Genomic DNA, 26,087 nt, shown 5'->3' with positions numbered 1-26,087 from the left:
ACAGTGTAACATGTAACAGTTAATTAGGTGAGGTGAGCACCATTCCGCAGCACTGAGTACTTTATAGCTACTAAACACACACACACAAAAATTAGTCTTGATTGGAGAGCATGGGGATTTGTTTTTAAATTAGTAGTCGTTACTGATTATCTTTTGTACTTGGTTCAAGTCAACGAACCATCAGAGAAATTTGAAATTCATTAACTGTCCCATTGCTTTAAGAGAAGGTGCTGGGTGCTCAGTTCTCCTTGGACTCAGAGGCAGGAAGAGGACATAGTTCCTTTATCCATTCCAACATGGACAGCGCAGCACGCAATCGCCTAGTATGTCCAGCTGCAGAGTCTCTGGAGTGCTCTGCTGGCCCCGTATGTACTGAAGCCACATGCACACACATTAAGAATATTAAAATAAAAATTATGATTCATACGCACTACCTGATGTCACTACAATGACATCACATGATATAATTTATAAGGGTGTTTAATTTTATTTTTAGGATCAGGGGTCAAACACAGTGGGAGCATGTGCATATGTGTGATCTCCCCGTATATGTTTAGAATTAAGGCGATGTTTCCTACGCTGATTTTATATTATTTCCTACTTAATATCAAATGAAGACAGCACCTATGTGGGTCAGCGTGTGTATTCACAGGGCTTGATTATAATCTTGAGTTCTATCTCCTGTGTATGTTTGTTTGTGGTACATAACCCAGTTATTTTGCATACTCGAAAGGGCTGAGAAAGCTCACTGAAAATATAGCTCTGTACAAACGTTCATAAAAGTTCCCAGCCCGGCCGGGCGGTGGTGGCGCACGCCTTTAATCCCAGCACTTGGGAGGCAGAGGCAGGCGGATCTCTGTGAGTTCGAGACCAGCCTGGTCTACAAGAGCTAGTTCCAGGACAGGCTCCAAAACCACAGAGAAACCCTGTCTCAAAAAACCACAAAAAAAAAAAAAAAAAAAAAGTTCCCAGCCCGGCAGAGCAGTGGTGGTGCACACCTTTAATCCCAGCACTTGGGAGGCAGACGCAGGTGGATCTCTGTGAGTTTGAGGCCAGCCTGGTCTACAGAGCTAGTTCCAGAACAGCTAGGCCCATTACACAGAGAAACTCTTGTCTCAAAAAAAAAAAAAAAAAAAAAAAAAAAAAGAAAAAAAGAAAAGTAAAGTAAAGAAAAAAAAAAGTTACCAGCCTAGAACCTGAGTTTTTACAGATGAACAAGGCTGGAAGAACAGGATTGAGTTTGGTGGGAAGAAAATGTCATTTACAACAGAGGAGGGAGTTGAGGGGTGGATCCTTAAAGTTCCCTTTTGGGAATGTGGATAAATTTGTATTATCATAAAAAGGCAATCTTTGCACCCAGGATGCCAAGTGGTTAATGCATTATACAAAGTTCTGGCTTAATTTTAGGAAAGGATATTTTACTGGAAACGTGTAAACTGGAAGATTGCAGAAAGTCACCTGTTTGTGCCATATTTGAAAGAGGGTCTGCAGGGCATGTGGCTTCCTGCCTTCCAAGTTTATAGTGACCAGAGAGAAACCTAACAAACAATGCACACAAATGACTGCAAAATGCATAGAAAAGCATTTTAAAAATGCATATATCTCACCCCCCCCCTTTTTTTGCCTGCAGGGTGACAGATTTTTCAGAAAACTTGGGAAAATAAACATGTCCCAGGCATATCAAAGTATCAGTTTTGCACATTGTCTGTGCACATACACAGTGACAGCTAGAATTAAATGGGTCAAATTCAAACTTACAAAATTCAGTAGCGAAACAACAACAATAACTACACAGCACAAACACAAGACTCACAAAGAAGGGAAAAAAATCTACAATTTAACAGGTTTTACAAACTTCCCAACGGGCAGGTTTCTAGTTTTGAAATGAGGCTGGGTCCCGAGGGCAATGATCCCGTTAGCCTTGAATGGGTAGTGGATACATATACCGAATCCTTCTAGTTTTTCAGGAAAGAAAATAAAGTCAAGCAACAAAAATGGTTCTGGTCCTCGGCACTGCGTGGAATTCTTCATGCTTCTAGCAAAGAAAAAAGAAAGCGGGAGGGGGGCAGTTAAGTGATTGGCAATATCTACTAGTAACTGACCTGTCAATCATTTTAAGAAATCCTGCAGACTGGCTAACTCCCCATCCTCAGCTGCACAGAGTGTTATTTCTTCGACCACATGCTAAGTTCAAGGCTATCCTTGGCTATATGACATCCTACCTTAAAATTCAGAAATACAAAAGTTTCACCTTGCAGATGTGGGTTCCCGTTCCTCAGAAATTTTTGAACGTTTCCAGTTCTTTGTCAGACACAGGTGGGGTCTTGTCCCACTCACTCTCTGGATAAGTCTCAAAGTTGGAGGTGTCGCCATCACCCGATAACTTGGGTACAATGGGTGGCTAAGGGTCACACAAAATAAATAAGGGAAGCACCATTATGCAGAAATGTGAGGAAGTCGAATACTTTTGTTGACTGACAGTAATGTTTGCATGGCTCACAGGGAATGGTAACACGAGGCAGCTGAGTGGGGCCATGCACTGCCTGTCACTCAGAATGTAAATTTTACAAGGAGGGGCTGAAGCCACCCGGGTATTGCAGTCACATGGTGTACATAAACTAATACACATACATGGAGACAATCACTAAATAAATCTCTGCCAAATTAATTTTTAAGACTGAGACACAGCAGTGGGAGCTTGGTGGATGGTTAGGCTAGGATATGGAGGGGTTCATTTAGTTTAAGGGTGTATGATAGTCCTACCTTGAGTTTCTTCTGTGGCACTGACTCCCACTCCACACCCCGGAACCATAGGTGCCGCTTGATGTCTTCTACCCCGTTCTTGAGAATAAACATATACAGTAAAAAGCTTTAGAAAAACTGTGTGTGTGTGTGTGTGTGTGTATGTGGTAGTATTTGTAAAGTCTCTCTCCAATAAAGCAGATTAAAAAAATAAGTGGCCAGATGTGGTGGCATATGCCTTTAATTCCAGCACTCTGGGAAGGAAGGCAGGTGGATTCCTGTAAAATTTGAGGTCAGTCTAGTCTACATAGAGAGTTCCAGGGCAGCCAGACTACTTGGGGAAACCCCACCTCAAAAACAAACAAACAAACAAATAAGAAAAAACAAGCAAATAAATAATAATAAAACTCTAACAAAGAATAATAAGTCAACCATGAGGAGTGTTGCAAGTCTGTCATGCCTGCTCTGGGAGGTAGAGGTGGGTGGTCACAAGTTCAAGGTGATTCTCAGCTACATAGTTTACGCCTAGCTTGGGCTACATGGAAACAGCAAAAATGGGTCGGAGAGATGGCTACTCTTGTACAGAACCCAGGTTTGGTTTGCAGCACCCACATGGTGGTGGACAACCTATAACTGCAGCAGCAGGGAAACCGGTGTGTTCTGCCCACTGTGGCTGGTGATATACCCAGGTAGTATATACACAGAATTAATAAAAACAAACAAACCACAAAAATAACGAACACTGAGCATGGTCTGGAACACCCTGATGATGTTACTATCAGTGTGCAAACTGGAACACCCTGGCATGACTCACCTTCATGCTGCCCAGGCGCCGGGTCCTATCTACCACCAGCAACTTCTTGATCAGGTCTCTGCATGAACAGAGCAGACACCACTTAGATATGGAAAATGCCAGAAACAACACAGGCACCAACCTCACCTGCACTCGCACAGTGTGTCCATAGGGAAAGCATTTGCAGGGGGCAGGGTGGGTAGGCTGCTTGCTTCCTGGGCTCCCACTCCTAACACTGACCTTCAACCCCTGACCTCTGGCTTCTGCCTATTACAAGCCAGGGCTACAGACGTGTGTAGTACCATTTACACAGTGAGGGATGAAGCCCAGGTCTCGGGGCATGCCAAGAGAGGCACCAGCACAACTCACTGAGTGACAGGCACTCTCCCCACTGAGCCACAAGCACTCTGTCTACTGGGCTACAAGTACTCTACGCAGTGTTCAACTACCAAGTACTCAAATGGTAGAAAATTGGTACAAAATCTCTACTGATTGAAGTATAAGCACTCTCCCCACTGAACAACCAGCACCCAGCCAATTCTGCCGATAAGTACTCTGAACTACAAGCACTCCGCCCACTAAGCCACAAGCCCTCCATCCAGGGAATTTGCCCGCAACCCTTTAGCACTTATCTATCCCAGCATTGTTTCCTCCTGTATAACTGACAAGGCGGCTTTGCAGGACCACACCTGTGTTCGTTTATGCAGGTCTGTCTAGGGAGACCGAGTTTGCAGCCCCAGCACACCTGCTGAATAAAATCCCAAACACCAGCCACTCTGCTGTGTCTTTATTGTGGATAAAAGACAGAGAATGCAAAGGACAGTGAGGTGCAGTAAATCAAAGACTTGGAGAAATTAAGGCAGGGTGGAGATGGGATGCTCTGTGTGTGTGTGTGTGTGTGTGTGTGCGCGCGCACATACACGTGCACACAAATATCCTGCAATCCATAGCACCCATAATAATATCCAAGAGGAACTGTAGTTCAGTGGAAAGGGTGGCTGTAACACAGCGGGCGGAGAGCTTGCAGTTAAATTGGATGAGGGTTTGTCGCTCAGTGGGCAGAATGCTTATTTCTCAGTTGGTTGATTGCTTCTACTCAGTGAGTACAGTGCTCACCCGGCCCTGGGTTCCATCTGCTGTATTACATAGTCTGGATACAGGTAGCACAGATCTGTCTGTCACCCTGCCTTTGGGAGGCTAAAAGAGGAGGATCAGAAGTTCTGAACTGTGTGGACCCTTCTTCCTAATTAACTAAATGAAAAAAATAAACGATTGGAGATGAAGGCTCATTCTGGTTAGAAAATGCTCAAATTTAACCACACTCAAATCAAAGAAAGTTAAAGGTATTTATATATTTTTTAACCCTTGTTTTTTCTTTTCCACTAATTTTACCATAGTCTTCATGAAATGCATGGTCAGTATGAATACTGAGCAAATGTTTTTTAAGCAACATGTTGACCTTGTATATAATAATTCTTTATGATGAATGCAATTTTATAAAGAGAAAAAGACAGAAAAAAAGAACACTTGTGGAGCCACAGAGGTTTGCCTTTCTAGCTCAACTAATAAACCAATCTCAGCAAAATATACCATACATGTGTATGAAATTGTCAAAACATTAATAAAAATACCATATTTACACATTGAAGTGATCATGAAGAAAAGCCTAGGACCCCAGCATCTCCTTCAAGGGCCTATCTCCAATAACCTAACTTCTTCCCACTAAGCCCCTCTTTTCTTAGTGGTTCAAAAAAGAGTTTAAAAACTTAAAGTTAAAAAGTTAATAAATAGGCCTGGCACAGTGTTGTACATTTTTCATTTCAGAACTCAGGGGGATAATATCTATGAGTTCAAGCAAGGCTAGCCTCATCTACACAGCAGTACCAGGACAGCTAGGGCTACAAAATAGGACCCTCACTCAACTATAAATTAATAACTAATAAATTAGATGGATGGATAGATGGATGGATGGATGGATTGATGGACAGAGTGATCACTTATACAATTGGCTCCAAATCTGCATTAATTTCAACACATTCTATCTCAAAAGGAATGAGATATATAACAGGCCTTTCAAATATTATATTTCAGTAAAATGAAAAGCTTTCCCTTCCTGGTGGGAAAAGTGGTTGGCATATGTAATGAATCAGAGAATTTGCCAGGAGTGTGTGCTTTCAGTATTATTTCACAAAGCGCTGAAAATAAACACAGGGACAGGGCAGGAAGTCGCAAGTGCACTTACTTAGAGGTGAAATCCAAGTGTCTGGGGAAATCTATTTTGCACGCAAGGATTTTCTGGTAAATCCCAAATGGGTTGTCATCAAAAAATGGGGGAAACCTGTTGCAGAGAGAAGTGTGTATTTTTAGCAGAATTAAATACAGAATTATGTCTACTTTGTGCCAGTTATTTTTGCTTAATGGAGGCAAAAAATAATTTGTGTCAGATGGCTCCACTGCTTGACAAACTGGCAACATGGCCATGTGAAGACAGATGGCAAGCAGATGCTCTCAGGAGGCAGTGTAGCCACAGGAAGACAGGGAAAGCATAGAGGGCCTCTGTTGATGACTTCATCCCCAGCAGGGGGTGGAACTGACCATTATAAACCTTTGAGAGGTGGGGCTTAGTAGCAGAAAGTATTGGAGATGTGCCCTTTAAAAAGATATTGGGACCCCAGGCTTTTCTTCATAATCAGTACGACATGAAAAAAATTTTATATTGATTTTAAAGCATTTCCTTGTTTGTGTGTATGTGTGTGTGTGCATATGTGTGTATCTTATGAGTTATGTTATATATTATACATTTTGTAGATATTTCAAAGAAATTATATTTCATGTATTGTACACACACACACAGACAATATGTACAAATTTTCCAGAAAACATCACTGGGACCCATTTGCACATAGGGTCTTTACCTAGAGAATGAGTGACAGATTTTGAGATGAGTTCATCCTGAGTAAGGATGACTCTAGATGTAGTAACAGTAACCTTAAGACAGAACAAATACAGAGCCATAGGAGAAGCCATGTGAAGATGGGATTGAAGAGGCCACAAAAGCCAAGCATACCAGGAGCCTCCAGGAGCTGGAAGAGTGGATGGATGCGGTAGATGAGTGGGTGGGTGAGTAGATGGATGAGTTGGGGGATGGATGACTGGTGGGTGGATGGATGGATGGGTAAGTGTGTGGATAAGTGAGTATATGGATGGATGGACAGATGAATGGATTGGTGGGCTGATGTATGAATAGATGGTTAGATGAGTATATGTATGTATATATGGGTGGGTGGGTAGGTGGATGCTCCTTCTTGACAAATCTCATACTATTTTAGTAAAATCCTCCTGCAAGCTGTTTTTTTTTTAATACTTGGTTTGATACACAAAGGATGGACTTTCTTTTATCTAGGCACCAGAGAAAAACCCGTGGGGCTGAGACAACTGTCACTTCCCCAGCAGGAGCCAGTGACTCTAGGTCTACACAGGTGAACACTGTCAGGGTATTGGCCTCCAATTCTTCCAGCTACACCTAGATCTGGGGACATCTCATTTTCTATGTTTATACAATTTTCTCAAGTGTATACTAGACTTGACAGATAATAGTGACCCTCAGGAATGACCAACCTTCCAGGCAAGTGGGAGACAAACAAAGCCCATAACTCCCACATTCTATGCATTGCCAAGAAAGGAAATTTAGGGTGGTGAAGAAACAGCACAGCATTGCCTTCCTCATCTGCTCTTCTATCACTACTACACTGTTTGACTGGTGTCATTTGTTCCCCGTGGGTACTGCTCAGCCTCATGTGTCATCCCACAAATAAGATGGATGTTACACATAGGCAACTATGAATGTCTTTGAAAATTTAAATTCTCGTTTAAGGAAACTAAATACTGGGTTTATAGAAAAATAAATACCCTCCAAATCTTGATAGTGCAGTGAGTACGTCCATGTGCCAAGTGTCAGAAAGGAGATTCAAGGTACTGTGTGGGGTGTGAAGAAGATACCGTGTGTGTCCGGTTGCATTCAGGAGGGTCACTCACCCAGACAGCATCTCGAATATAAGGATGCCCAGTGCCCACCAGTCCACGGCTCTCCCATGGCCTTTGCTCTGAATGACTTCTGGGGCAAGGTATTCCGGTGTTCCACAGAGGGTCCATGTCCTATGGGGGATGACAGAAGCAGTATCCATGAAATTTGGAAGATGCCATAACATAGGGTTGATGAAGACCAAGTTGCAAGTATGGTCACCATGAAGAAAACTGACGGGTGGCCACATAAATTGAATATTCCTACCTGAAAAAATCCAAGATGCTCCCAAATCTAAACCTTTCTGAACACCCACTGATGTGACAAGTCTAAGATTTCATGATGTGAAAGTATTTGAGGCACAAGCCATATTCACTGTGGGCAGACCCATTTTCTACACTGGGATGCTGTGTGAACTTAACTGTCAACTGACATAACCCAGAATCCCCTGGGAAGGGTTTCAGTAAAGGATTTTCTACATCAGACTGGCATGTTGGCCTAGGTAGACGAACCTGTTCCATAAAGCCAAGGAAATCCAAACTTTGGGTATTCAGCTGGTAAAGTCACACAAGCCTAAGATCAATCCACATAAGAAACAGAAGGAGAGAACGAACTGTAAAAGGCTGTCCCGTGATTTCCACACCTGCATTGTGACAAATATGTGCTCAAACATTCAGCATGCACACAATAATAATGACGATGAGGATAATATAAACACTCCTGAATCTAAGCTCTTTTCCTAGTTTGTAGTCCTGGTCGGCCTCAAACTTGCCTACTCCCATGGTTGGCATGGACTACCACACCCAGCTGCCTCATCTATGGTGATAACATAAACTGACCCTGTAGTGACATGTTCTTCGCTGAATGTCTTCCTTGCATTAACTTACACATAATTTGATTAATGGACTCATGATCATTTTCTGGCCCCTGCTAGTACTGTGCTCACATGAACATACACACAGATACACATAATTAAACAAACAAACAAAACTGAAGGTAGTGGAAAGCATACTAGGGAAGGAGAGGGTGGGGGATGATGGGCAAATCAATATGCAGAATCAATAATCAGTATTAATCATCTTTAACATTAGCGATGGGGCTGGAGAGAAGGCTCAGAGGTTAAGAGCACTGGCTGCTCTTCCAGAGAACCTGAGTTCAATTCCCAACAATCACATGGTGGCTCACAACCATCTGTAATGAGATCTGGTGCCCTTTTCTGGTGTGAGGGGTTAATACAGGCAGAATACTGCACATGATAATTAAAAAAATATAAAAAAATAAAGACATTAGGTTCAACCTACACATTCTTTTAAAAAAATTAGTGATGGGGCTAGGAATGTGGCTCAGTTGGCAGAGCACATGCCTGGCGTGCAGTAGGCTCTGGGTTCAATTTCCAGCATGGCATAAAGAGATGTGGAGGCGGAGGCAGGAGCATCAGGACTTCTGAGTTTTTGTTTATTTTGAGAAAACATTTCTCTATGTAACAGAGCTGGCTATCTTGGAACTCACTTGTGTAGATCAGGCCAGCCTCATACTCACAGAGATCCTCCTGCTTCTGCCTGTTGAGCGCTGGGATCAAAGGTGTGTGCCACCATACCCAGCCTTAATTTATATTTAAAAACAGCCAATTGGTGTGGAAAACAGCTGCTGACATCTGCAAACTGTAGAACATATAAGAAAATTGATTGTTTCTTTCTTCAAAAGAAAGATTCAACTAAAAAAAGAAATTAAGCTATATAATGTTTAATAAAGCCACGTGGTCAAACTCTAAAATGAAATATTATTCAGCAATGAAAAGGATGATAGGTTGGAGGGCGGCACTACATAGATAAAGAGGCCATTGCATAAGTTGGACATGAAAAGGAAAAAATATTGCAATGATGTTGTGTGTGTATGAAGTGTGTGGGCCAGGAAGATGTAGAGCGATATGATGTATTCCAATGGGCTGTGAGGGGCGAATGAAGGGTGTGTGGAGAGGTTCATGTTTACACATGATGAAAATGTCCTGAAGCTGGGGCCATGGCAAAGTGGACAGAGCATTGGCATAGCATGCTTGAAACCCTAGGCAGATGCTCACTGGGTCAAAGCACTGTGTCAAGCCTGAGAACCGTAGTTCAATTCCTGGGACCCACATGGAGGCGGGAGGGCACTAACTCTTGCAAGCTGTCCCTCTGACCTATGCACCACGGCACATTTCCCCATCCAAAATAAATAAATGTAATAAATTATTTTTTAAAAAGTGGGCTTGAGCTAGGCAGTGGTGGTGTACACTTTTAATCCCAGCACTCAGGAGACAGAGGCAGGCGGATCTCTGTTTGAGGCCAAGCTGGTCTACAGAACAAGTTCCAGGGCAGGCTCCAAAAGTTACAGAGAAACCCTGTCTAGAAAAACCAAAAAAGGGGGGGGGGGAGAGGGCTTGAGAGATGGCTCAGTGAATAAGAGTATTTGTTCTTGTGATCCCCAGCATCCACGTGGTGGTGGTACAACCACCTGTAACTCCAGTTACAGGGGACTTGACAAGTCACAGCACAAGGACTTTCCGAAAAGGACTCTAGTGGCTCAGGAAGGTTGGCAGTGGGAGGGCACAACACGAAAAACCTCTGTGCAGTGAACCAGACAGAGCAGGGAATAGATGGGGAGAAAAGTCCTGCAAGTGAAATGTACAGAAGGGACTCAGGCCCAGAATCTGTAAATAATGGATCCGGACCTGGTGCAAGGGATTGTGCAGGGATGGAACTATAGGTCAGTGAGTAGAGTGCCGACAGCTTTGTGGGTGGGAAGCGTGTAGCTGAATAGATAGAGCGCTTGCCTAGCAGACACAGGGCCCAGGTTCTAGTCCCAGTGGAAACAGGACATGAGATGCGCACCTGTCATCTAAGCACTCGGGAGGTTAAGGCACAAGGATCAGGAGTTCAAGCTCATCCAGTTTGGGGTGCACACACACCCTTTGCCTCATACCCCATCCCGATGGAATACACTAGGAGCCAGTCAGTCACTGGCTCCTGTGTGCTTCTGGGCCCATTAACTCAGATTTCGATCCTTGTAGCCTGACTCAGTTAGAACAAGATCAGGGTAGATAGAGCACAGTAGCTGAGGAGGCCACAGGTAACTGGACCTGAGAGAGCTCCACTTACCGGGCTGAAAGCTGAGTCTTTCTGTGTCTGCCCCAGGCTGGAGGTTTGCATGCCTTAGGTGGAAATTTCTACAGCCTTGGGCCTGACTTCTTTCTACAGCCTTGAAACTCTCTACAGGCAATCCGTTTTTTTTTTTTTTTTTTTTTTTTTTTTTTTTTGCAAAAATACCCCAATGGTTGTCTGGTTGGTCAAGGGTATTTAGCATACTCTGCTAGTATTGGGACCACAGAGAATCTGTCCCCAGCACAGAGATACCCTGCTGAGGCTGCAAAGTGCCTGATTTCCTCAATGTGAAGCCTTCTCCCCCCACCCCCACCCCCACCCTATGGCTTAACAGGAATGTGACACCATCTTCTTCATTACCTACGAGGGGCTCCCTTAGCCCTGAGCAGAGGACCCTAAGGAAAGAGTTCTATAAATAGAAAACACTAAGATGGAGGCTGGAGAGGTGGCTCAGCCTTAAGAGGGCTGGCTGCTCTTGCAGAGAACCTGGGTTCAGTACCCAGGGCCCACATGACTGCAGGCATTCACTTGTAACTCCAGTTCTAGGGGATCCAATGCTCTCTTATGATCTCTGTGGGTAACGCATGTGCATGTATGTGCACGTGCATGCACACACACACTCACTCACACACATACAATACATCTTGAGGCAAAAAAATACATTAAAAATCAAACTGCCCCCTAGCGGTGCTGGCGCACGCCTTTAATCTCAGCGCTTGGGAGGCAGAGGCAGGCGGATCTCTGAGAGCTCAAGGCCAGCCTGGTCAACAAGGTAAGTTCCAGGACAGCCAGAGCTGTTACACAGAGAAACTCTTGAAAAACAACAACAAAAATGGAACTAACATGTTACCTAGCTATAGTATCCCTGAACATATGCTTGTGTGTGTAAAATCTACATGTATGTGTATATCTGTAAGCATACATACATGTATGTAAACATATAAACTGCACAAATGTACGTGTAATATAGATATGTATTTAAATATATTTGCATATGCACATATATTCAAATACAAAGTTATTCTCACATGGACATTATTACAATTTTCCAGAACAAAATTCAACCACTCTGATAACAGAATGATTTTCTCCTTTGCTCACAACCTGGACACCACCACTCCCAAAGTTGTACACTGGGTGTGGACTGCTTCCCACAGACTCAGGTATTTTAACACTTGGTGCCCAGCAGGGGGTGAGCTCAGGGTTTGAGAACCCTGCCTTATTTCCTATTTTCTCTTCCTGTATGTGGCTGCAATGTGAGCAGCTGCCCTCTACACATGGTCCTATTGGCACGTGATCCCATGATGGAACCAGGAACCAACTAATATAAGCCCATTCTTCCTTAAAAAACTTTTTTAGGAGTGTTTAACAACATTAGTAAGAAAATAATAGGATACCCAATTAGATAGATGGAGGGAGGGGTGCATCACACCAGAGCCTACTGTGCATTCTGCTTATGTCTGTTCACCCACCTAAATCAAACCTTCAATTGTCGATCAACCTCCGATGACCCTGTGATTGTTCCCACTCACCTATCCACCAGCTTCTTCGAGAAGCCAAAGTCAGTGAGTTTGATGTGCCCTTCCCTATCTAGAAGGATATTTTCAGGCTTTAGGTCCCTGTACACGATCTCTTTGGAGTGCAGGTACTCGATGGCACACACGATCTCTGTGGAGTAGAAGATTGCTGCAACTGAGGAGAAGTGGCCACGGTTCCTCAGGTAAGTGAACAGCTCACCACCAGGCACGAACTCCATCAGCATGTACAGGAAGCGGTTGTCATGGCCAGTCCAGAACCTGCAAGATGCAACAGAGTGCATGATGGGTGTTGAGGTAGGTGCTCAGATGTAGATGCAGATGGATGTTGGTGATTGATAGATACGGATGGCAAGACATGTGTGCAGACTCTGGATATACAGAGGTAGATGTTCCCGTTAATATACTGGTGTATACAGACACTAACATGTGTCTATATACAAATATCAAAGTATAAATACAGATATAAAGATAAATACACAAAAAGGTGCAAACATATGTATGTGCCCTGGTTATCTTTAACTGTCAACGGTACGGCAAAGAACTTTCTTTATCAGACTGGCCTGTTGTATAAATACAGATATAAAGATAAATACACAAAAAGGTGCAAACATATGTATGTGCCCTGGTTAGCTTTAACTGTCAACGGTACAACAAAGAACTTTCTATATCAGACTGGCCTGTGGGCATGTCTGTGAGGAGGTTCTTCATTCAATTGATTGATGAATGCAGATCATGCCCACTGTGGGTGACACCATTCCCTAGCTGCAGTAAGATGTGCTGTCACCTTCGACACAGCCTGGAGTCACCTAGGTAGGATCTTAGTGAGACATTTCCCACATCAGACTGGCCCGTGGGTATCTGCAGGGAGTTGATGACTGACATGGGAGAACTTGCCCACTGTGGAGAGGGCTTCTTGTGCTGGATGAAAACTTTCTGCTTCTGCTTGCTCTGCCTTACCTCCAAGATGGGGGGGGGGGGGGGTATGGTGACAGAGAAGTGAAAGCCAAGTTAACCCTTAGAGACTCTCAGTCCCTTTGTGTCACTGTTTTATCATAGCAACAGAGTCAAAGCTGGCCAGTAAGAAATGAGGATGTTTGATTAAGATGCCCGATGTCAGTTCACCTAATGGTAAGGTTGTGCTTAGATGGACTGTGGCTGCAGGTTGATGTTAGGATGTCTTAGGTTGCTATGTGAGGACAACCTGAGGGTGAAGTTCGCAGGCAGAGTATGTGCTAAGCCAGTGTTGCCCTAGGTGGGACCTTCACCAACACCCTGATCTTAACCAAAACTATGTATGTATTATGTATGTATGAACATATGCATGTGTGTATGTATGTATGTATGTATGTATGTATCTACCTTTCTTCTATTTACCAATCATCTATTAACTAGCTATTTAACCTATCCATCCAACCATCTATCTTGTCTACCATCTATCATCTATCCATTATCCATCCATCATTTATCTTTAACTATCATTTATATCATCTATCTACTAATATCTATCTACTAATATCTATCTACTAATATCTATCTATCTATCTATCTATCTATCTATCTATCTATCTATCTATCTATCCCTCTCTCTCTTCCCCTCCCCCCGCCAAGTAACTCTCCCAACTACCACAAGGTTTTCATCCAAAAACATCACTGCTTTCCACGCGCACAAAGCAATGTCTACAGATCACTCTCTGACTATAATCCCCTAGGATGGGAGGCTCCTCTAGACACCTGCTGTATTGTGTCCGGAGACACTGGGCCTTTCAGAGATTATAGTTCATACCTCTCCAAAAATTTACTCTACTCAAGGCTTCATTCCTGGTTAGATCTCTGTGTGTATATCCCTCTGACATAAAAGGAATGGTTGTACAAGAAGAGAGATCATGGTCTCCAATCAGAGCACAAATTTTCTGTGTCAAGTGACAGCACACTCTCATCCTACCTGGGGATGGTGCCGCCTGCAGTGGGCAGATCCCTACATCAGTCATCAATCAGAACACTCCCACAGACATGCCCACAGGCTGATCTGAAGTGGAAGATTCCTCAGTGAGACCTTTTTGGGTTGTGTCAGTTGACAGTTGAAACAGGACATTTTCCCTGTACTTTGGGAATGGTGCCACCCACAGTGGGCTAAGTCTAATACCAACTCTTACTAAAGCCATTTGCAAATAAGCCCAGATCCCTGCAGCAATACAAACTGAGAGTCCTATCAGCTGTTTGAAGCCATTCTCATTATGCATCCCATGTCTGTTCAAGACAAACAGACTACTCCACGTTCACAGCTGACACACGCAAGCAGGATGATGACCCTGAAGATCTCCAGCAGCATGCACATCATCCTTGAAAGTTCAAAGGCCCGACTAAGTTGTGTTCCCACAGCTGGGCAGATACACGGCATGTTCTGCCAGGCTGTAAGTACTCCAAGTCCCTGTAACACTAAGTGAACTTTAACCTAGCTCTTAACCTGCCTGTTGAGTCCTATGAATGCAAAATATATAAAAGCAAGAAAAGATTCCTATAAGGAATGTGTAGTCACACAGGAGTGGGTGGAGATGTCTAGTCTGACTTAACCACTCAGGATTCATCCTTCCAAAATTTCTGTGTTAAAAGTCTGCACACCCAAGACCTTGGGACAGGACTGTGTGTGGAACCGGGTCTTTATGGGGAAACAGGTAGAATGATGTCTCTGGGATAGATTTGACTTAACAGGACTGAGTCCTCATAAGAAGGACTGGGACAGATACAGAGGGATGAGCCTTAGTTGGTGTTTCCACCAAGAGGAACCCATTTTGGCTAATATTTAAGTTCATGTATAATTTAAGGTCCTTGTGTTTTAAATTTTTAAAAAATACTTCTCTGTATTTTATTTATATCTGTGTGTTTAAGTGTGTACATATATATGTGTGTGTGTGTGTGTGTACATATAAGAGTACAGCAGACACAGAGGCCAGCAGAGGGCATAGGATCTCCTGGAATTAGAATTATAGAGGACTGTGTGTTGCAAGGTGAGGGTTGGGAATTGAACTGGGGTCCTCTGCAAGAGAAGCAGATGCTTTTAACCACTGAATCCTCTCTCCAAACTCTGATACTCTAATTCTATGCTATTCTAATGAATTTTGACTATAGTGTACATCTATGATGTTCTAACAAGATGGAACACTCTAGAATAACATGACTATCATGTGGTGGTATTTCAATGATGTCATGCCGGGTAATTTACCCTCTCCTGGGCTCACGGGACAGTCATACTTGCTGAGTTCCAGCAGGAGACCTTGTCTCAAACTCTTAGTGCGAACTAAGTAACAATGGCAGATGTTATCCTTTGATCTCCACATATATATATAGACATATATATGTGCACATATATATATAATATATTTTACATAAATGTGTATATATTTCTAAAATACAAAAAAGGGTTTTAACATTGATAAAAATCACCAGTTGAGTTTTAGATGAAAATTATGAATGAATAATTAGGTTACTCTGTCATCTTGACTAGATGCTGTAATAAAAGATCCAGGTCTTTGACTTCTACAGGTGCATCATATTGAAGAAGAGATTGATATCAGCATCACAAGGCCTATTCAGGTCACACAAAAGGAGTTGTTATAAAAATTCATAGGTTGAGACTAGAGGGATGGATCAGAGGTTAAGCACACTTGCTGCTCCTGTGGAGGATGCAACTTTGCATCCCAACACCTGGCTGGGCAGTACACAACTACCCAAAACTACAGTTCCAAGGGGATATAGCACCCTGTTCTGGCCTCTGTGGGTATGATTTGGATGTGCACAGTCATGCACAATTAAGAAGAAATCAAGACAAAACCCGGGTAGCATCTCCTACCTCATACCTCTGAGCTACAAGCACTCTATTAGGTGAGGGCAAGCACTCTTCCCACTGAGCTACAAGCATTATATTAGCTGGCTGCAAGCACTCTATCCTCTGGGCAACAAACTTTCTCCCTGCTGAGTTACATGCAATCAGTCAACTGGACTACAAGTGCTCTACCCACTGAGCGACAAGCTCTCTATCATGTAAGCTGCAAGCATTCTACTCACTGAGCTACAGCCAGCACCTTCCCGATAATGCTCCCTTGAGAGAATAACCTTGCAGAAGTGGGGAGCTAGAAAGAAGGAGCCAGGAACTCACAGCTTAACAAGGAAGGGATGGTTGATTTCCTTCAGAACTGCCTTCTCATTCTGCACATGCTGCTCCTGCTTCAGGCGGATGACATCCGGGATGCTCATAATCTTCAAGGCATAGTACCTCCTGCCTGTCTTCTCCTTCACCAAGTTCACGCGGCCGAATGTTCCGGTGCCTTAAAGAAAACAAAGCAGCCAGTCAAATCTCCCCTCAATCAGGAAAAGCATACATATCTGAGAAATGAACACCATATTGACCTGGGACCTGAAAGCTGGACACAGGGAGAGAAACTTACTTGAGCACTGAGGACTTTATGCATATGTTTTTATACACAACTGTCAATTAAGCAGCCAGGGAAATGGCTCTGAGGGTAAAGGGCTTGCATTGCAAACCTGATAACCTGAGATCAAATCTAGACACCCATGTAAGGCAGGGCGGGGGTGGTTTAAACTCACTCAACAACTTTCCTATGATGTCCACAAGGATGCTATAATATGCAACCATACATATAGTAATAATAATGACTAAAACTTAAAAAAATAATTGTCTGCTATACGTATTGGAGATTGTATTTCAAGTCGGCCATGATTTAAACACTGTCACGGGAAGAGCCCAGATGCTAGACTCCGCAACTCCTAGTGGGGTACGTTTTTTGTTTCTCAAGACAGAGTTTCTTTGTGTAGCCTTGGCTGTCTTGGAACTAGCTCTGTAGAGCAGAACTGACCTCAAACTCACAGAAATCCACCTGCCTCTATCTCCCGAGTGCTGGGATTAAAGGCCTGTGCTACCACCACCTGACCTGGTGGGGTAATTTTAATCCTAGCTCTCTCTATTTACCACCTCTTCCTCGGTCCTCCACCTCTATCACCTCCCTTGTTTCCTCTCATTCCTCCAGTTCTTCCTGGAGCTTCTGCTCCGCTTCTTGAATCTCTCTGCTCTTCCTGCACTTTCTTCCTCCATCCACCCCTCAGCTGCCTCTGCTCTTTTATCTCCTCATTTTTTCCTCTCCCAACAGCATTTGCCCTCTCCTAATTCTTCCTTTCCTCATCTTTCTCCATCCTCATCTCTAGCTATGCCCCTTTTGTTCCTTTCCTTTTCCAGCTCCATATCCATCTCTTCCTCTCTCTCCTCTCACTCCTTTTCTGTTTCACTCTATGTACTAAACCATCCACCCCCACTCCCAATTTATTCATCCATTCACCCATCTAACTACCCACTCACACTCCCACATCCTGGCATTTTTTTATAGACAGGGTTTCTTTGTGTAGCCCTGACTGTACTGGAACTCACTCTGTAGACCAGGCTGGCCTCAAACTCAAGAAATCCACCTGTCTCTGGCTCCCAAACGCTGGGATTAAAGGTGTGTACCATCAATACCCAGCCCCCATCTCAACTTTTAATTAAACACAGTTGCTTTCTGCCTTATGATACTTCAACATACAGTGCTTACCCTTATAATGTAGTAAAGAAAAGGCAAAACTCACTGGATGGTGTTGGTGCACACCTTTAATCCCAGCACTTTAGAGGCAGAATTAGGCAGATCTCTGTGAGTCCAAGGTCAGCCTGGTCTACAGAGAAAGCTCCAGAATATCCAGGATAGTTACAGAAACCAACCCTGTCCTCAACCCCCTGCTCCCAAAATAAAAAAAAAAAAGAAAGAAAAGAAAAAGCAAACCTCATAAAATCCCAATCTTTGCAAACATGCAGGATGTTCCCCACAGCAAGGTAGAGCTAGGCACAGGACCAAGAAAGACACCCACCCACCCACAGTTAGACCGTGGGCTGAATAGCCCAATGACCAAGAGAACCATGTTCAGCACCAAAGTTGTATTAAAGGGGGAAAAGGCATGCTTTGTCATGCCCAGTCTCAAAAACACTTCTTTTGACTTCTGCTATCTTAGCTTAAAATAAATTAATTAGGATATAAAATGGATCTCTGTAGCTCTGTTATTTAGAAAAGGATGCCAACCAATCAGGAGACACCTGTCACAGAACACACAGGACTGGAGGGGGCACAGAGAGTCAAAAGTGATCCTGAAGTCAGGACTGGCCTAGAGTGGATCAGATGGGAAAAGTGGGTGGGAGTATTTACATACACTTTTCCAGAGAGGATTGGGGTAAGCATGCTCCAAATGTTCTTAGAATAACCTCAGCAGGGTCTGCCCCAGGCTATCCTGAATATGGGGCTCACTGAAGTGGGGGGGGGGTCACTGAGGTGGGAAATCCCACCCTGAATGTGGGCATTATCATTCCTTCGCTGGGGTTCCCGGATTAAAGGAGGAGGAGAAAGACCTGAGTCCCAGTGGTCACCTCTCTCTGCTCCTGACATTTATATTCCTGTCTCCATGATGGACTGGCACCAGTCTGGGACACAATAAATCCTCCTCCCTTAAATTTTGATTATCAGGCATTTTGTCGCAGCAATGAGAAAAGCAAGTGCTGCGACACTAGAACCCTGTGAGTGTTTCTGATTGGTGGGGGACACATCACTTTTGTGTGAGCAGAACCTGACAGATGCACTGTGATGTGCAGTCCACGGCATGGCTTCTGCGTCAGATGGCTGCCGACCTGTTTCCTTCACACTTGTGCCTGCGGCTTGTGGGTACAGAGGCAGCTGGTGGTGTTGATTACACAGAGCAGGGGAGCTGCAGAGGCAAAGCAGCTGAGAAACCTAACACCGTGGAAAAGCACAGTGCAACAGAGCGCCAACTGCCAGAAGCTGCCAGAACAAAGACAACAAGAAAGTACCAGAAACTCCCAGGGCAAGGTGCTGTTTACTGCCTAGTGGGAGAAACTTAGCTCATCAGGGACGTGTCATTGAATGGGGCACTGGGACTCCAGTCTCCTCTTCTGTTTCCTGACCACTATGTAGTGAGCACCTCTGCTCTACCACATGCTCCCATGATGCTCTGGGTTACCACAGGTCCAAAGCAATGGAGTTATAGACAGACACATTTGAGACCAGGCGCTAACACATCTTTATAATTTTATTATGTCAAGGATTTTTTTCCACAGCAATGGAAAGCTAGCTAATACACATTGCACACCATTTTTCAAAGTCTGTAGAAGGAATTGTGTTGTCACTGGATCCGGTTGTTTGCCCCTATACAACCTCCACCCCTAATCCCTTGGTTGTAAACTACAGCATACCCACAATCACTCAAATGTATGTTGTTATCTGCCCATCCCAGTGAATGCCCCAGCATCCCTATGTGATAAAAAAAAAAAAATCACTCCATCTTCGATGTTTAAGCCCCAGTCATTAACACCAGTCACTCTAGCACAGTCCCTTGACCTGTAAAGTGACTCCCAGGTCACGGGGGCAGCGAGGTAACAAACATCACCACCCAAATTAATTGTACACCATTTTATAGCCTTTACACACTTCGAGGTTGCCCTCTATGCCACAAGGATGAGTGGCCTCCTCAATTAAAAAAATGACTACCTCAGAGTAGGAAGATGCTGCCCACACCCTGTGCACACTCTACAAATGGTAGTCAAGTGCCCCATCCATGGATGATACCTGGAAACTTCCAGAAGTAATTCTCTGTATGACTGGCATGGGGGAGGGATGAATTTTTATGTAATAGGCTCCCAGGGTGGCGGACACAGATGTTACATGAAAGTGGCCCAGATGCCCAGAACCAGGTATCAGTAACCAATGGGGTGCAAGTAGGGACAATCCCAGTAGGCTGTGTAGAGGCATGCAGGTTCTTTCCCTTTTCGCCATCATATTGGAATATGGTGATTCTTGTCCCAGGTCAAATATAGCACATTATGTGTTCAAAGAGCTGGGCGGTATGGATGGGGGTGCAGCTCAGTGCTGGAGTACGTGCCTGGCACAAATGAGTCCCCTGGCCATATCCCCAGCACCTAGCACAATAACAATAATGATGATGATAATAACACTAATAAGATTTTTCTTGGACTGGGTGTGTAACTCAGGGGAGTGCTTGCCTAGCATACACAAGGTCCTAGGTTCCATCCCTCAAAAATAATAATAAAAAAATTTCCCCACATTCCATTCCTAGCCTCACAAAAGGAAAATAAACAGAAGAGTGGACTGGAAGTACAGCCCAGAATATTCCTGGAGGAGCCAAGTGTCGGGTATATCAATGTGTCATTAGCACTGATGGCCTTCCATAAGAAGAGCCAATCTACTAAGCCACAAGTACTCTTCCCACAGAGTTAAAAGCACTTTATCAACTGAGTTACACCCTCAACCTCAGGAGAAAATCTTTTTAAAATAAAGGAAGTGTGATGACCTGATGGCTATTTCAGACAGGAAATAAAACTGAAAGTAATATATTTGGTGTAGCACACATGAAGCCCTGGGCTCAATCCCCAGCTTTGCATAAACTTGGCCTGGTGAGGCAGGCTTTAATCCTAGCACTTCTGAGGTAGGGACAGAAGGATTAACAGTGGTTTGAGGACACCCTGGACTATACAGTGAGTTCCAGGAAAGACTGAGCTACAAGGGGAGACTCAGGAAACAAAGGGGGAGGAGTGAGGAGACTTAAGAGGGAGAAGGAGGGGATTGTCTTAGTGTAAATGAGATTCTATATTCAATGCCCAGTATTTCAAAGATAAAATAAAATGAAAATTTGAGTGAATACAGAGAAAGCCCCAGTAAGCTCAACTTCTCCAGATAATGAAGGTACTGTCCTAAGAGTGTGGTCAGACTCAGCGTAGAGCACCCAGGCTTAGGGGTGACTGAAGCAAGAAGCACGGGCCTGTGTGACTGACGTTGTGACAGGTTCTTGCTTTCCTCCTTCTGGGTGGCATCCCAGTCTGGCCCCAGTCCTAAAACAAAAACATCCTGAAACTCACTCTAGAACCACCTTCACAGTGATACAGGACAAGTGCCTCTGAGAGAGGGACAACAGAGTGTCACCTTTGGTGATTCGAGAAAGGATGCCAGTGGCTGAGGAGATGGACAAACACACAGCTAAGGGTTGAGGATACCTTAAGTCCTAGGAGAGTTTTGAGGAGTAAACAGTCAGGAAAAGTAATCTGAAAGAATAAATCAAGTCAGTGAACAATTCAAAATGCCTGCCAAGAGGTGGGATTTGAGATGGTGCATGTAGGTTATTTAAGATGAAGCAGGCCAGGTAGAATTCAAGATGATGAAGGTAGGTTCAGTTAAGATAGTACAGGGTGGGTGGCTTTCATGAAGACGCACATAGGTTCAAGTCAAAATGGCACAGGGTTGGTGGACTCCAAGATGGCACATATAGGGTCAAGCCAAAATGGTAGAGGTTGGGTGAGATTTAAGATGGCGGAAGGTGGGCGGGGTTCAAGATGATGCACATAGGGTTAAACCAAAATGGCACAGGTTGGTGGAGTTTAAGATGGCATGGGGCGAGTAGATTCACCTGTTGGTCTCCCAACAAACACAGGAGTGTAAGGTGTAAGTGCATCAGCCCCACCACTCACAGGCCCCAGGGAGGACCCTTCCTATCCAGTTCAGCTCCTGGGTGCTTCAGCCAGACACATCCCTCTACCCTATGATCCTTCACTCTCCATCGGGGGCAGATGCTTGGCTTGAATGACAATGAGCCCCACCCCTAGAAACCACAAGGAATTAGAAGGTGGTGCTCAGGGACTTGGTGCTGTGGCGAGGGGCTTTGTGCAGTGTGTCTGTCTTTAGGAACTTTGCAAAGATCTATGATGAGACTTCCCTTTCCTGTTTAGGATGGGACTGCTCTAGAAGGAGCTGGAGGCCTTCGAGGTACAATGTGGGTAAGTATATATTTACATATCCATGAATGTTATGCAAATCTCACATCTTACTCCTCTAGTGCTAATCAGGCAAGTGACAGTGAGGCTGGGGCTTGTGGAGGGGACAACATAATGGACACAGGCGCATGACACAGCTGCTCTTATTTCATCCACAGGCATGAATGCTTGTGACTGACAGTATTGACTGGTGATTGACTGAATGAGTTTCTGAATGATATTTTTCCTTTTTAAGCACTCTGGGTCCCCATCCGTGTCCAAACACCTCCCTCCTCAACGTAATTACCTGAAGTGTCTTCTAGATGGCTCTAGATATGGATTATTGTTACTATGGACGACCAGGTGCCTACTCCCCCTCAACAATTCCTCTCTAGTGTATAATAAGGTGCTAGCCTGTTGGTGATCGGAAAGACAGCCAGACATGTGACCATACATCTTAGTAGACTCCCACCCAGACAGAGCTCCTGCCCTAGCAGTACTGAGAATTTAACACCAAGTTTCAGATTTAACACCGGCTTTCATAAAGCCAGCCAGGAAGGTGCTGAACAGTAAACTGAGGCACAGGTGACAGCTCAGAACACAAGGCATCACCCCCGAGTCCAGGGAAATGAGTGCAGAAGTCCAGCCAAGCAGAGGGGGCCTGTTACGCAAATTTAGATCTGAGATCCACTGAGCTGCAAGCACTCTGCCCGCTGAGCAGTAGGCAGTCTACCCACTGAGTCACAAGCACTCACCCACGTAGCTATACTACTCTATCCACTGAATGGAAGCACTGTATCAACTGAGCTACTCTACCCACGGAGCTATAAATACTGTCCACTGAATCACACAAAACCCTATCTGCAGAACCACAAGCAGTCTTCCCATTGGGCTGTAAGAACTATTCCACCTAAGCTACAAGCACTGTACTCACGGAGTCACATCTTCAGCCTGGAATGAAATGAATTTCAGGTAGGAGGCAATATCATCAATATTTATTTTCTGGAGAATGCAGAGTAGGGCGTGTGCTGGGGACTGACTAGGGATGCAGGAGTCGCCTGGTGAGCTCTAGAGTACTCTTGTGAGCGTGGGGGTGGCTCCCTGTGGATTTGGGTGGTGTGTACTTGTAGGCACCTGCAGCTCCAGGCCAGTCTAGTCTACACAACAAGCACCAGGACAGGCAGGACTACACATGAAAGCTCTGTCTCAAACACCCCCAGAACACCATGTTTGTCATAGTCACAGTCTAAACTTATATGAGTCCTCAATGATGAGAGTTCTTGTAGCTCAGTTAAGTGTGTGTATATAAAATAAAAGGCTGACTGGGGAGAGGGGAAGCTGACATGTGCACACACCCAGGTCCTTCTAGAAGACTCGGAGGGAACAAGCTCACAGCAGAGAAAGGATGTAGGATTCAGGATGTGACACGGCCCAGGGAGGCTCCCAAGATGCCCAATGGGGTCCAATGGGAGACCCAGTGGGCCTGAAAGAGGGCTTAGTAGGTGAAGAGGCTTGCTGCCAAACCCAAGAATTTGAGTTCAATACCCTGGACCAACTTGGTGGAGGGCAGAATAACAGATGTCTGTAAATTGATCCCTGACCCCCACCCTGCCCATATGCGGAGCAGTAAATAAGTGAATTTAAAAATTAACAAAGAAGCCAGGAGTGGTGGTATACGAATTTAATCCTAACACTTGGGAGGTGGGATCATCTCTAGGTTCAAAGCCAGCCTGGTCCACACAGTAAGTTCCAGGACAGCCAGGCCTATGTAGAGAGTCCTTGTCTCCAAAAAAGAAAGAAAAGGGTGGAGAACCAGTTGAAGTGTTGAGTGTCCGTGAGTTCCTATGGTCCCAGCACTGGGAAAGCTAAGACAAGAGGATTGCCTGAAGTCTCCAGTGGGCTTGGGCTATGCAGTGACTTTCAGTTCAAACAATATCTCAAAAACAAGGGCGGGGGCTCGGTTCGCAGCACTATATAACCAATCTGCGGTGGAGTAGGGCCGCAATTTCAGCACTTAGAAAGGATTGGCAGGGGAATGTGCACTTTAAGGTCATCTTGAGCTACACAGTGACAGTAAGGTCAACCAGGGCTACATCATAATAAGTAAAAGACATTCACAGGGGCTCCGTTTCCTTCAAAAGTCAATCAAAAGCCGGTTTCCTCCAAGCTGGAACCTTGATCAAACTCGGGTCACAAACTTCTTTACCCACCAAGCCATCTCTCCAGCCCGGCTCAGAAGGTATTAATCCTCCTTCAAGCCTAGCGCGGAACCCCGACTTGACTCCCTCAACCTAGGCACTGAACCCCTTCTAACACCAGGGTGCACGAAGAAGTCTCTAGCATCTGTGCCAGCAGAGGACGCCAATCCCTCCCTTCGTCCCTCCTCCAGGAACACTTTCCTAAAAATCAACACACTGGGCGTAACTGTCCTAGCGACCGAGGTCTCCGAGATGCCCCAGACAGACTTGAGAAGCTGCTGCCCACGATACCTTGCGTGATCCCAGCCCCCTCATAGCATCCCGGCCCGTGAGGGAAGCCACCGACTTCTCGAGTAACCTGGAGGGTCACGGGGAGACCAAACTAGGAGCCACTAAAGAAAAACCTAGACCCAGGCACACAGGGGATGCGGGGAAAACATCGGCATAGCTGTCCCTGAAGGGTCCTCCGGAGGTGAACCCCACCAGGTGTCCACACTAGGGAGGCTGGATTCGACCCCGAGGCACCCTAGGGCCCAAGCGGGTGCGCAAGCGCCAGAGAGGCCGGGCGTGGTGTCCCCGGGGTGACTGGCACCCCAGCAGGGAGCCACCGAGTCCCCAAGGTGAAGTCACCCTCCTTAAAGCTCTGTGACGTAGGGCCGCCCCATTTCCGGAGACCGTGTACTGAAATGTGTGGGAGATAAAAGCCCCAGGGTCGCAGGGGACCCTTGCGTCCCGACACGCGAGTTCTCACTCACCCACTGTGGCCACGGTGTCCCAGTTTTGTAGCGCGTGTCCAGCTTTCTGCGGAGGCGACGTCCTGGTCGGGGGGTCCCCAACTGGCGCCGAGACCTTGGCATCCTTGGGGTCGTCTTTGGGCGCAGGATCCTTTTCGGTCGCCGCGGCCCCCGCGGGCGGCTCCATGGGGCGGGAGACGCACCGTGAGACGGGGGCGCAAAGGCAGCCTCGGCATCAGCAGAGGCAGCGCACACGCGTCCCGGCTCCCACAGCCGTAAGGACAATGGAAGCGCGCGCAGCGGGGCTCAGAGCGGCGGGAACCGGCGGGACGCGCGTGGGGTCCGCGGGACAGACGCCAATGGCAACGCTCTTCATTCCAGGCGGAAGCCGGCTGGGCGGGGACCGGTCTACGCGGGCGGGGGGGGGGCGGGACGACGTGATTGGGGAGGTGTCTTCCTCGCGCTCCGCCCTTCCGCCTACCCCGAGATGGGAGGAGCCGGGTTGCAGCCCCGCCCTGCCTGTTACCTTCGGAGCCCACGGGATGCGCCTGTACCAAAGTAAATAGAACGAGGGGGATGCTCGGGGGTCCCGGCTCACGTCTCCCCCCCCCCCCCCCGGCAGGAAACGAGAAGATGCGCAGGAACTTCCGGCTGACATCCGTGGATGTTCCTGGCAGAGCCCAAGCGGTGGAGAGGTGGAGGCACCAGGGGAGGAGTCCAGGTGGGGCACGGCTTCCAGGAGTTTCCCGAGGTTTGGGGGATAGAACTTACGACGATGCTGTCGGGCGAACACCGCAAGCGTCTTGCAGCCCCCACTGCCCCCCCCCCCCCCGAAAGTTCCTGCTCCCCGTGGACCCGCGACACCTGCTGATCCTGAGCCCGAGGATTCCTGGGTAGACAGGGTTTCCAGGGACCTGTTAAGTGGTATCATACACGATTGGGCTCGCCGGGATTGCTAAGAACACGGTACTTTTCAGACCACAGCAGCCACCTGCAAAGCCTGGGCAGAGTTTCTCAGAGCCTGGCATGCAAAGAATGCGGTTTCCCCGGCTGCTTAGA

The 26,087-nt window shown here is 45.7% G+C and overlaps 1 protein-coding gene across 3 annotated transcripts; it reads right to left on the bottom strand.

The window, feature by feature from the left end:
• Positions 1-1,196: 1,196 nt before the first annotated feature.
• Positions 1,197-25,404, bottom strand: LOC121441209 (cAMP-dependent protein kinase catalytic subunit PRKX-like). Of its 3 annotated transcripts, none has more exons than XM_041642363.1 (9): positions 25,050-25,404; positions 16,385-16,553; positions 12,226-12,489; positions 7,571-7,690; positions 5,778-5,873; positions 3,557-3,614; positions 2,764-2,841; positions 2,252-2,401; positions 1,197-2,035 (listed from the first exon to the last, which is right to left on the bottom strand). In XM_041642363.1, exons 1-8 carry the CDS (start codon positions 25,213-25,215, stop codon positions 2,276-2,278), a joined length of 1,077 nt encoding a protein of 358 aa, XP_041498297.1. In that variant the 5' UTR covers positions 25,216-25,404; the 3' UTR covers positions 1,197-2,035; positions 2,252-2,275. The 3 variants fall into 3 exon arrangements, with proteins under 3 accessions (XP_041498297.1, XP_041498298.1, XP_041498299.1); XM_041642364.1 differs by having other exon boundaries at positions 1,197-2,032; XM_041642365.1 differs by lacking the exon at positions 5,778-5,873.
• Positions 25,405-26,087: the final 683 nt, after the last annotated feature.

Source organism: Microtus oregoni, unplaced genomic scaffold (assembly GCF_018167655.1).
Source record: "Microtus oregoni isolate MIOR12 unplaced genomic scaffold, Mior012 000074F_001, whole genome shotgun sequence".
Lineage (NCBI taxonomy): Eukaryota > Metazoa > Chordata > Mammalia > Rodentia > Cricetidae > Microtus > Microtus oregoni.
The sequence above is the reverse complement of the archived record's forward strand: the minus strand, read 5'-3'. Positions and strand labels throughout refer to the sequence as shown.